We start from the raw sequence: 13637 nt of genomic DNA, 5'->3' as shown, positions 1-13637 counted from the left end.
ATTCCTAACAGACTTTCCTAGTCTATGAAGAAGATCCTAGCTAGCAAGAAGTTTTTTATGAGAATTAGGCTCGCTCCTTGGTCTTTCTTAACTACTTCTAAGTTTTTTTATTAATTAAGAGCCTCTATATTGTGTTACAAGGGGATCATCCGAAAGTTAGGTGAAAAATAGTCATATCTAACAATAGAATAAGTCATAAGGCTCTTTTTATCACATAGTTGGCCCTTCAAGGGAGATTAGCAACCAAGGATACTTGGGTGTGATTGCTGATAACTAGTGTGTGTTCTATCATAATGCTAGTGAGACCATTGGCCACCTTTTCTTTGAGTGCACCGTTACTTCTAGAATTTGGAGTATTTTTCAGCAACAAATTTGAGTTGATGCTATTTCTAGAAGCTTTAATGAAGAAGTGCAACAAGTTATTTACATATGCAAAAGTAAGACTACTCGAGCTCCGCTGTATTGCTTGTTTTTTGCCAAAACTATTTATCAGATTTAGATAAATAGGAATGATGTGGTTTTTGGTAGGCCATCTATTGATGTTATATCTAGTTGTAAGTAGATTATTTTTAAAGTTGCTTGTAGATGTCCGCAACATCTTAAACATTTGATTGTAATTTGAGTTTTCGCTTGGTTTTGTGGGATTTCCAGAGCCTGTTCAGGGTTTTTTAAGGATGGGTCTTGGAAGGCCCGGCCCTGAGGGTAGTCCAGAGGGGCGACGACCTAGGGCCCATCCCAGACGGGGCCCAAATTTTCTTAGAAAAAAAATCTAAGAAAAGAAATTTGACAGAATTAAACCATTTCTCCCCCTCTTCAGCAACGGGTTTTAATTCCCTAAATAAATAACGGCCTAAACTCAGCCTTTATTGAAGACTCTTTGACTTCTTCAATTTAACCACGCCAATTTCCTAAGTCTAATAACTAAAATTTTCATATTCCAATAAAGAAATTTAATGTTAAAGAGGAAAAAAAAAAATCAAATCTTGATATCAGCCAACTATCAAGACAAAGGAATATAAATTAATCTACCTTCAATTCAATTCTCCATCTAAAGTTTGAAGATTCAAGAAGCTAAGTGGCAGCGCCGGCGGCCGGCCATCACTTGCCTGCGGCGATCCAACGACAAGCAACATCTTTCCTCTTCAGTCTTCATATCTTCATTTTCAATCTCTCGGTAAATCAGTAAGACATATAGATGTTTAATTTGTCTGATTGTCTACTATCTCCATAGAAAGTAAACTAAGTCTTGTTTATGGTTTGCTTTATAGCTAATGGACTTTGCATGTAGAAAATGCAGTATAAGACTGTATAATCTAGAAAGTGAATTGATTTCCATCGGATTGTGAATTGTTATGTGAATTTAGAAAGGTTATTATGAGCTTATGTGAATTTTTTAATACCTTTTGACTTTTTGTCAATACCATTTTTGTTAGAAGAAATACTTATTTGTGGTACATACAATATAGCACGTACTCCTTTAACTCTATTATATTTTTAATTTTTCATAAGGAGAAAGTAGGAAATCCTCTAGGTAGTGTAATTTGTAACTATGAGTGAATTGATTATTAAAAGAACCTATAAGAATTTAGTTAAATCCTATAAAAAAAACCATATCTTAGTTCAATGTAATCAGGTTAGCAGATTTTTTAAGTAAAATACAATTAAGGGTATTGTGTTAATTATTTTTTATGACGTATTATATTAAAATAAAGACGTAATATAAAAGAGACCCTTTTTTAACGTTTCGCCTAGGGTCCATAAAATGTCAGAAACAGGGATGGTTCTTGGGGTTGTTTCCTCCCAAACCCTCCCTAAAAGGCGAGGGGAGGGGGTGACTTCTTGAGCTTGTCCTTTGGTGTAGCCTTAGGTTGTATTTTTTTTTTTTTTTTTTTGGTTTGTAATAAAAACTTTGAATGGCCAAAAGAAAATTGATTCTATTATTAGAAAGAATCCCCAATCCCTAAATTCAAACAAAGTTGACGAAGGTACTAGTTTGCTTGCTAGTGATATTCAACGCAAGCCTGATGTTTCCAATTTTACGCCCAGCTAAGCAATAGTTCGTCCTACTTGTTAGTTGTTAAGATAAGGTTTGACAATCATGCCAATATTTTCAATCCACCCAATTTCGACATGTTATTAGATCTAAAGATCAAATGACAAAATAGAATTGACTGCCCTTGGAAACATTAACTATTAACCCATACTTAAGTAGTGATTTTTAGAAAACGAATGCAATTAGAAAATGTCTCCTTAAAAAAGTATATCAAACTTTCAGAACTGGTAGAAAGTTCGAGACTAGGGATTGCAAATTAAACGAGTTCATGCATCCGGGGACTACTTATTAACAAGTTTGGTCAAAACTCGGTGAAAGTTCTTTTTGTTAAGTTAATAAATAAGCTTGAACAAAATTTTAAAACTCATTACACAAATTATTAAAATAGATAGTTTAATTTTAAATATAAAATTAGACAAATGCATTACAAACCTATATAAACCTAACAAGTCCATTGCATCTTTTCTAACCCAACACTATCTTTGAATATCTCTCACCAACCTAGTATTCCCTTCTCTTTTCCTTCCTTTTGTTCCCTTTGAATCTCGAACTACAGTAGAATTTTTTTAAAAAGAAAACTGGCAATCTTACGAATGGATTAAACTTAAATAGATTAAGCTAGTCACTGAATGGAATAAAGAATGTGAATATTGAATGGATTAGACCGGACACTAAATAAATTAAGCTGGTCACTGAAAAGATTAAACTAGTCACTATATTCAGAAAGCTGGTTCGTTTTCTTTTTAATATTGGACTAGAGTTGTTGCCTAATCTAAATTAAAATTAGACGATCTCTTATAAGACCAACGAAACTCGTAAATTAGTCAAGTTCGAGAAACTTCATGTTTAACTGGGTAATGTTTGTAAACAACTCGTTTAAGTTCGTTTTAAGCTTTAACATGACCAACAATAAAATAACTTGTTCAAACTTGAATTTTTAAAATTACTAAGTACCTTTGTATAGATTATATCATAAAATATAAAATTTTTTAAAAAATATAACCTCTTTTGTCAAATTAATGTACTTTGCAGTAGTAGACATATTAACTTTTTTCTATAGAATAATTTACAAACTCCATTATTGAATGAATCTTGAATATATCTAGTTTAAGTCCAAGTTCAGACTCAAAATACAAATGAGCACGTTTACAAATAAAACTCGAACAAGTCACTTGCTTAATACGACATGCTTGAACAAGTATTTGCAAAGGCACTCGAGTTCGAGCTAGCTAGCTAGAACACTAACATATCTATCCATGGTAAAATGACTTATAAGATAGTGGTGCAATGAATAAGACAATAATAAGTTGATGTCAGAGTCCTTTTGTAATTTGTAGTTATTAGTATTTGTATCTTATTAGGAATAAAAAACCAAAAGGGTTCTATTATTATTTTCATCAACTTTTATATAAAATCTCTTATTTGTGGATATCAAGAAGTGTAAGCAGTAAATTATAAAGGGTGGGTAGTACAGCTGGTATTCTAGCATCACTATTCTTTTACATTGATAGGTTCTCTACGCCTCTACATACACTAAAGAAGAAAAACAAGTCGACGTATTTTTTTGCTTTGTAGTCAAAACATTATGAAAAAAAGTTTAATTAATTAGATGTAAAATTATATAGTCTTGAATATTGTATTGATTCTCTTTTATTTATCAGATTACTTTTTCCTTGTATTGCTTAATGTTAATTACAACTTGTTTCGAAAAGATCAATAGATAAGCTCCTTAAGTTTCATCCAAACTCTTTATAATTCAAAACGTGAAGTGACACTGTGACAATGCTTCAAAATATTTTGAAATATCAGAGTAACGTGGCGTAGGAATTCATTGAATAAGAAAAGGCGCCACATGGCCAATGATCTCTTAACTGAGTACAACTATACAAGAGTATATATAGGGAATCGGTAAAAAGAAGGAACATTTCAAAAGCCCCCAATCGTGTGTTTGGATTTTCTTGAGTTGTAAAATAACTCTATAAGGTAGAGTTTGAGCAATATCAAATTTTGAATAAAAAATGTTATATATTATTTTTTCAAAATCCCTCCTATTGTATCTCATCAAAATCTACCCCTAATTTTTTTACGTTCACCCATATAAGCCCTTAATTTTAAAATATATATTAATTGTTTTTTCTGTTGAAAACATTGTCATTAAAAGGAAAGAGAGAAAGTAATATTCTCATAATATTGTTAGTTAACATTGTCTTTTGTTTGCTTAGTATCCTTCATGGATCCCAAAAACGCTGCAGTGATGTTCAAGTATGAGTTTTCTTTCTTTCTCAATTGATCAATCATTCAATTTTATTTTTTAGATCCTTTGATCATTCCAAGTGTATGGGGGCTGACTAAGTTTCATACCGGTTTATATTAACTGGTGTGGTTAAAGCACTTTACAAGGAACCGGTGACACAGTCATATCGGTCTAATAGCTGTTAAACAATATTTGGGCCTATGGTCCTGGGCTCTGATCCAATCCATATCTCCAATGCCTACGGGCCTAAAAGATATACTTTCGATAGAAGATAAGAATATATCCTAAGGGAATATTCCTGGGGATATCTCCCATAAATGTCGGGTCCAACCCAGATATGGGCCTCCTCGGGTCCCTATAAATACTTCCGTTGATCTGAGTCATGAGGTACGTTCACGAATCCCAACACATTCTACTTGAGAGCTACCGGCTTTAACCAAATACTATTAGGCATCGAAGGGGCGTTCCTGGATCAACCCCCGAGGCTAGTTTACTTATTCTCTTTTGCATGGATCCAAACTGGCTTGAATACAAGGACTTAACGGTTCAAGACCCTGTAATTTGTCCCATACCGGAACAATTGGCGCTAGAAGGAGGGGCGAACAATACCTTGTAATCTAAGCCATTTCTTGCAAACAAAATCCTCATGGATCCTAATCAGCAATTTGGGATGCCGGAAACTGATGAAAACAATGTTCCCATTGAGAAGGCTCCCCCGGGGTTCTCAACTCCACTACCGGTTGCTAAGCAAAGTCGGTCACCCGCTGACCAGAAAAACTCCTGAGACTCCCCAGGACGACATCTTTCATACTCTGCAAAACATGTTCACCCCAGAACAACTTAAGAGTGCAGCGGAAGTATTCCAGGCGATGGCTAGCGGCACCCCACCGACCGGACCCCCGGTTAAACGACCTCTGAGCAGACCCCACAGCCCAGTGAGAAAGCTTCGCTCACTGTGGACGGGCCGCCAGGGAGAGAGAGACCGGCACGATCAGGATTAGGTGGCCAACTCCAAAACCCCCACGGAGCATGTGGGGAAAAGAGGAAGAGGAGGAGGAGGCGCAGGACACATAAGTCCAGCAGCATTCCTCCCAGCCAAGGAAGGGTAGTGAATATCGGCGCAGAGCGCCGGTATCATTGCGGAATTCGCCGTTTTCCACTGCAATTTTACAAGAGCCCGTGGAGAAGCCGAAAATGCCGACATGCAAGTATGATGGCAAGACCGATCAAGAGGATCACATATCGGCTTATGAAGGACATATGTTGTTGTACACCGATACCGACTCGGTATGGTGTAAGGTGTTTCCCTCTACTTTGGTTGGACTAGGGCAAACATGGTTCAAGAGTATTCCGCCGGCAACCGTTTTCGACTTCCGCCAACTCACATCCATGTTTGTAACGCACTTCGTAAGCAACAAGCGACGCGAGAAAACAACCGGCGAGTTGATGTCCATCAAGCAAGGTGAGACAGAAAGTTTGAGGGACTATGTGGGGCGTTTCAATGCTGAAGCTGTCACCATCCCTACGCTGCAGCAAGAAGTAGCGGTCCTAGCCCTCATGATGGGGTTGAGAGAAGGGACTCCATTTTGAAGTTACCTTGGCCGAAAGAAAATGACGTGCTTAACAGAGGTCTTGGAAAAGGCAAATGACTTCATAAGAGGAGAAGAATTTGACAAAGCTGCTAATACTAAAAGGCCGGCAGCAGCAGAGAAGGATAAAGAAAAAGATAAAGATAAAGAGCGTCGGGATGATAAATATCGGAAGGATAAAAAGTCCGATACCACTGGCAGAAGAGAGGAGAACAACTCTGTGAAAAAAGGATTGAAAGAAGGCCGGACAAATATCATAATTATACACCACTGACGATATCCCGGGCTCGGATTTTCGAACTGCACAGTAAGGACGAGAAATGGCAAAGGCCAAGAAAGATGTACTACAAGGGCAGAGATAAGTCCAAATGGTGTGAATTTCACGATGATTACGGCCATAAGACGGACGACTGCAAAGACCTTAAGGACGGAATTGAAGACCTCATCAGGAGAGGTTATTTCACCCAGTACCAAGCAAGGACTGATCGTAAAACTCCACCAGAGAGGACGAAAATAGTAGCAGGAGGCCGGTAAAGGACAGGATCACTGAGATCCATGTCATAAGCGGAGGGCCGATAAGAGGCGGCATTATCCATGGAGCAAAGGCCAGCCTAAAAGAAGTGCGCCACCAGGTGAACTATAACAATGCCAAGACATGGCCGGCACCTCCATCAATGCCGCCCGTAGCTTTCACATCAGAGGACGCCAAAGGAATCATCTACCCCCATGATGACCTTTTTGTAGTATCTCTGCAGATATCCACCGCGATAGTCCATCGCGTACTGGTAGACGGAGGAAGCTCTGCCAACCTCCTGTACAAAGAGACATTTGAAAAAATGGGCTTTGATAAAGCATGTCTGAAACCGGTCTCTTACCCGGTTATCGGTTTCACAGGGGCATCTGTCGTCCCAGATAGGACTGTAAAGCTGGCTGTAAAGTTAGGAGAGGGGTCCCGTTCCAAGGACCTCATGCTGGAATTTCTCGTTGTTGACGTACCGGCGGCGTACAACGCCATTATCGGAAGGCCGCTAATTCATGACGCCCAGGCCGTCGTTTCAACATACCATCTTACTATGATTTACACCTCCAATGACGGCAATCCTAAAAAAATCAGGGGAAACCAAGAATCGGCAAGAGCCTGCTATCTCACCGCGCTAAAACACTCTGACCACAATCGCCCAACTGATACGCCGCCATCGGAAAAAAAAAAAGAAGAAGGATGGAAATTAAAGCCAAGAAGGATTTATCTATGGAGAACTTTGAGGCAAGGCCGGCAGATCAGCCGAGACCCAGCCCAGAAAGAGAGACTAAAGAAATAAGCTTGGAAGATGAAAGGCCGGACAGAACAGTGAAGATTGGGGCCGATTTGGGAGACGAAGTTAAGGTTAACCTGATCTCTCTGCTAAGAGGTCATGCCGACATATTCGCTTTTTCTGCAGATGAAATGCCAGGCATCGACCCAGAGTTCATGGTGCACCGTTTAAATGTGAATGAGGATATCAGCCGGTAAAGTAGAAGATACGTAACTTCTCCGCTGAAAAGAATGCAGCCATAAAGGAGGAAGTGGATAAGTTGCTGGCAGCAGACTTCATAGAACCTTGCGATTACCTTGAGTGGTTGGTGAATGTGGTGATGGTGAAGAAATCCAACGGGTCCTGGCGTATGTGTGTGGATTTCACCGACCTCAACAAGGCTTGTCCGAAAGACTGCTATCCCCTACCCAGAATTGATTAGTTGGTGGACTCAACCAGTGGCCACGCCCTATTAAGCTTCATGGACGCCTTCTCAGGATACCACCAGATAAGCTTGTTGAAGTCCGACAGAAATAAAGCAGCCTTCATCACGGATGCCGGAGTTTACGCCTACAAAGCCATGCCATTCGGGCTCAAGAATGCCGGCGCCACTTACCAAAAGCTAGTGGACAAAATATTTGAGCGTCAAAAAGGCCGAAACGTAGAGGTATATGTGGATGACAGTATAGTCAAGAGCCTAACAGAAGAAGAGCATATAGTATACCTCAAGGAAACCTTCGGAACCCTCCGGCAACATCAAATGAAGCTAAATCCGAAAAAATGCGTGTTTGGGGTAAGGTCCGGCAAGTTCCTGGACTTCATGGTGAGTGAAAGGGGGATTGATGCCAACCCCGACAAGATCAAGGCCATCAGTGATCTCCCGGAGCCAAGGAGCATCCGGGACATTCAAAGGCTGACCGGAAGGATGGCGACCCTCACTAGATTCGTTTCCAAGTCGGCCGAAAAGGCCTTGCCATTCTTTAAGATACTCAGAGGAAATAAGAAGTTTGAGTGGGGAGAGGAGCAGAAACAAGTCTTCGAAGGAGTAAAAAAGCACTTCCTGAAACTGCCGACCATAACTCGACCAGAGTTGGGGGAGAAGCTGCAGCTATACGTATCAGTGACCGAGAAGACGGTCGCAGCAGTGTTGTTGGTAAACCGGCAGGGGCAGCAGAGTCCCATCTACTTTGTCAGTCATGTGCTAGCAGGCGCAGAGCAAAGGTATGAACTATTAGAGAAGATGGCTTATGCCATCTTGATTGCAGCAAGAAAGTTGAGACCATACTTCGACTTTCACACCGTTCAGGTCCTCACCAACCAGCCCCTGGAAAAGGCTCTCCACAAGCTGGACACAACAGGCAGACTATTGAAATGGGCAATAGAGCTCTCGGAGTTTGACATAGAATACCGGCCACGCACCGCTATCAAAGCCCAAGCACTAGCTGACTTCATCGTGGAGACCACATATACGGAGGCAACAGAATCCACCGGCATGTGGAAAATTGTGGTGGATGGATCAGCGGCCCAGAGTGGGGCGGGGGCCGGAGTTGTCATGACGTCCCAGAAGGGGAAATCTTTGAGCACGCCATCCGTTTCGGGTTTAAAGCCTCCATCAATGAAGCCGAGTACGAAGCAGCCCTGGCCGGACTAAGTCTGAGCATTGCGGCTGGCGCCAAAAACATAACCATGATAACGAACTCGCAGTTAATTTCGAGTCAAATAGAAGGAACGTATGAAGCTAGAGAGCCGGTAATGCAGAAGTACCTCAACCTAGTCAAGAGCATGACAAGGGGGTTACAAAGCTTTGAAGTAAAATTAGTTCCGAGAGCAGAAAACATGGCGGCAGACGCCTTGTCAAAGTTGGCAAGCTCTAGTGTCAACAATAAGAAAAGGAACGTCATGGTAGAAACGTTAAAAGAACGAAGCATAGAGGTTACCACAGTGACCGTCAATATCATAACCTCTGAGCCAGAATGGTACGACAGTATAAAAGCGTATAAACTCACGGGTGAGCTGCCAGAAGATAAGATGGTGGCGAAAAAATTGAAAAGAGATTCGGCTTGGTATTGCGTCTTCCAAGGTCAGATACAAGAAAGGATTCTCGTTGCCTCTGCTAAGGTGCGTAACGGCCTACGAGGCGACGAAAGTAATTGAGGAGATTCACGAAGGAATCTGTGGCAATCATATCGGTGGAAAGGCGCTTGCACTCAAAGCGCTGAGGGCAGGCTTCTACTGGCCTACTATGCTGACGGATGCCCAGGCCTACGTAAAAAAGTGTGACAAATGTCAAAGGTTTGCGCCAGTGATAAACCAACCGGCTAATGACCTACAGCCAATCCTGAACCCAATCCCTTTCGCACAGTGGAGGATGGACATAATAGGACCCTTCACACCGGCATCTGGGGGAAGGAAATTCCTAATAGTGGGCATTGATTACTTCACGAAATGGATTGAGGCAGAACCAACGGCAAAGATGGCCAATCAGGTAAAGAAGTTTATCTGGCAGAACATCATCACTAGATTCGACATTCCAATGGGAATAGTGATGGACCACGGCATCCAGTTTGATTGCGGCCCCATACGCGACTTTTTGCGGCCCTACAACATCAAGTTTGCTTACTCGTCAGTTTGCCACCCTCAAAGCAATGGCCAAGCTGAAGCTGCTAACAAACAGATCCTTAATGCCCTAAAAAAGAGGTCAGACGAACTGAAGGGAGCATGGGCCGACATGGTACCAGCAGTGTTATGGTCCAATATGACTACGGAAAAGGAGGCCACCGGAGAAACTCCGTTCAGGTTAGCTTTCGGAGCGGGAGCAGTACTGCCGGTAGAAGTAGGACTGCCCAACTGGCGAATCCTGAACTATGAGCCAGGCTTTAATGAACAGCTACACAAGGAGGACCTGGATCTTTTACCGGAGTTCAGACTGGCAGCAGAGCTGAGGTCAGCAGCATATAAAGACCAGATAAGCAAGGCCTACAACAAAAGAGTACGAAGTCGTCCTATCTCTAAGGGAGATCTCGTCCTCAGACGAACGGCTGCAACTGGAAAAGCCCATGTAGACGGGAAGCTTACGGCTAATTGGGAAGGGCCTTACTTGGTCAGAGAAGAGATAGTACCTGGGTCCTACAGGCTCGAAGACATGGCGGGCAAGCTGCTGAAAAACAGTTGGAACGCCAGTGTCCTTAAAAGATACTACGTATAAATAGCAGACAGGCAGTGTTGCCAGTAGGAGTTAATAATTAGGCACTTATGCCGAAAGCATTTATCAGTTTTATTGTAGGCAATAATACCGGCATAGCCGGGAAGAGCCGTTTTATTTTAATAAAATGAGCATCTTCCACACACAAAGTCTCCATACGGCCCAAGCAAATAAACATTATTGGTTAATTAGTCAATGACCTTAGCGGATATGCTGAATTAATCAATAGTGTCAAACCGATCAATGACCTTCGTGGATCTTCCGGATTAAATAAATTAGCACTGTAGGTTAATCAGTCAATGACCTTAGCGGATCTGCTGAATTAATCAATAGTGTCAAACCGGTCAATGACCTTCGTGGATCTGCCAGATTAAATAAATTAGCACTGTAGGTTAATCAGTCAATGACCTTAGCGGATCTGCTGAATTAATCAATAGTGCCAAACCGGTCAATGACCTTCGTGGATCTGCCGGATTAAATAAACTAACACTGTCGGTTAATCAGTCAATGACCCTAGCGGATCTGCGGAATTAATCAATAGTGTCAAACCGGTGAATGACCTTCGTGGATCTGCCGGATTAAATAAATCAGCATTATTGATCAATCAGTCAACGACCTTAGCGGATCTGCTGAATTAATCAATAATGTCAAACCGGTCAATGACCCCCATGGATCTGCCGGATTAAATAAATCAGCATTATTGATTAATCAGTCAACGACCTTAGCGGATCTGCTGAATTAATCAATAATGTCAAACCGGTCAATGACCCCCATGGATCCGCCCGATTAGATAAATTAAAAGACAAAGCATAAAAACTCACAAAAAGACGACACAGAAGTTTGGCAAAAAAATGATTATATTAATGTCGCTAAAAACAAATATTTACATCCCTAAAACAAGCGGTCAACCACAGACGGCATGACCGCAAAAACAAAAACAAGTAACCGATCACAAGCGAACGGATTTACAGAACGGTAAAGATAGTTTGGCTGCCCAAGGAAAAAGACGTTATGATCGCAAAAGCTGGAAACCCACAAAGTGGCCCAGTACAAGAAGGGCAAGGAGGAAAGCTGAAAGTCTACTTGGCTTGCTCTTCCTCCTCAGAAACGTCAACAATGAGAACTTGCTCTTTCGGATTATGACCGATAGCAGGGTTGGCTCTTCTTCGAACTCAGCCCTGGGTCCGCATTAGCAATGTCGGCCTCAGAAAACCCATGGTCCAGGACTTCGCCCTCAACCGGAAGCCCATGAACAAGCTGAACATGGGCTTCTTCAATCTTAGACAAGTCGAAATCCGGGAAGGTATGTCGGACACACCTCATGGCCGCGGACCAGCCACCATTGTACCGGTTGAGCAGGCGGTTCACAAAGTCCACGCTCTTCCGGTATTCCTTAACGGCAGCGCGCTCCAGTTCCTTGGCCTCGTTGATCTGCTCCCGGAGAAGCCGGATCTCTTCGTCCTTGTTGAACAAAACCAAGGAATGATCCTCCACAACCTTAGTGAGAGCGGCATCTGCCTTGCTCTCGGCTGCAAGAGCATCATTTTTCTCGGTGTTAGCCTGAAGCAACTCTTGTTCCTTAACGACCATTCGGCCTTTCAGCTCCCTGTTTTCCTTCACTTCATTAAAGTAAGAAGTCTGAAAGTACCGGTAGAAATCATAGAGCTCTTTACCGAACTGGGCGGACTAAAAAAGGAGAAAAGAACAGAGGGGTCAATACAAGGAAAAACCGATAGCATACTTGCAAGGAAAAGGGTAAAAGTGGGCATCTTACCAGGGCCAAGTTGTGCGCGTGCGTTGCTGCGAGCGTGTACACCTCGTCCACCGGTATATCATATTTGAGTTGCATAGCCTTCAAAATACGATATCCCAGATTCCCGCCCTCCAGAGGACGGCCCAGGAGCAACGACTCGTCGTCCAAAACATTAAGCTTTAGATCGAACTTCTCACCATCCTTTACCGTCGAGGGAGACCAACGCTTCTTTAGAATTTCCGGCATCTCAAGCCGGGTCCGCTCCAAGATGCCCACCTTCCTGAGCTTGGCGAAGGACTCTAAACCGGGCACCATTTCCGGCAGAGTCAGCTGTTTATAAATTTTGGGCCGCAGCGAAGAACCGCCGACTTCAGCAACTCGGCCGGTAAGAAGGGGGCAGCTATGGAAAAGGGGATTTCCTTATCTTTGCCAGCCTTAGAAGCCGCCCTCTTTGCCGGCGGCTCCTCCTTGTTCTGCTCAGATTTCCTTTTCTGAGCAGCAACCTCAGCCTAGCGACGCAACAGGGGCATCGAATCCCTGACATCCTCCTCAGGACTAGACTTTCGACCGGCTCCACGACCCCCTCGACCACCTCAGCCGCTGCCAGCTGGCAGTTGGATGGGAACAAATTTACGAGCGAGTTTGGGAGGCATGTTACTGAGAGGCCGATACAATCGATCGACGTGAATAGCTTCACGAATCAGAAAATCCCTGCCTAAAAACAGGAAGAAAAGGAAAAGGCATCACAGTTAGCATATTTCAATAAAAAAAGACAGTACATATAACTGCTCAAAGCATAAACAAAAACACACCATATGGGTCAGACTGGCAGAAGCCTAAGGCCGACAATGCGGATTAGTAAAGACATAATTGGTGTGAGGAAGCCAATACTTGGGAACTGATATCTTATTCTTGCCTCTTAAGGCCGGGATGGAGTCCGACGCAAAATAGTCAAATGCCACTCTTTCCCGGCGAGTTAGACCCCTGTCCCTAATATGCTCCATTCGGGAGCGGGGCTTGGTCCATTGGCGCCTCAAGGGAAAGTCGTCAGGGACGCGCACCCAGAAGAACTGGCCTCTCCAAAGCTTGAGGGAACTCGGTTTAGGGTATACCGTCAACTTACCGGCCTTGGTATATATTGACATCCATCCACCCCTGCCCACAAGCTCATTATCCCGGGATTTTCTTTTCTTCCTAGCCCCTTTTCCCTTGGCAGAACCATCTTCCTTAATCCAGTGAAGCTTGCGGAAGAGGTTCAATGTCTCCGGAAAGCCCTTATAACGGACCACCCAAGCATAGGCCATCAAATTCCGCCATCCTAGGGGGGTCACTTGGGTCAGGCATATATTCCAGGCTTTGAAGAGCTTGACAAAAAAGGGGTCCAAGGGGAATCGCATCCCGAAATCGAGCATGTGGGCATTTATAGCCACATGACCGGAAGGACAATCCGTCACGTTGCTCCCTTCGGCCGGGAGTACTAGTCGGTATCCCTCC

General features: G+C 42.8%; 1 protein-coding gene across 1 annotated transcript; it reads left to right on the top strand.

Annotated features, from left to right (window-relative positions):
• Positions 1-5501: 5501 nt before the first annotated feature.
• Positions 5502-5897, top strand: LOC104899475 (uncharacterized). Its single transcript, XM_010686673.1, has one exon. It carries the CDS (start codon positions 5502-5504, stop codon positions 5895-5897), a length of 396 nt encoding a protein of 131 aa, XP_010684975.1.
• The last annotated feature ends 7740 nt before the right edge of the window (positions 5898-13637 follow it).

Source organism: Beta vulgaris, chromosome 7 (genome assembly GCF_026745355.1).
Source record: "Beta vulgaris subsp. vulgaris cultivar EL10 chromosome 7, EL10.2, whole genome shotgun sequence".
Classification (NCBI taxonomy): Eukaryota; Viridiplantae; Streptophyta; class Magnoliopsida; order Caryophyllales; family Amaranthaceae; genus Beta; species Beta vulgaris.
This window is presented reverse-complemented; position numbering and strand designations above follow the sequence as displayed.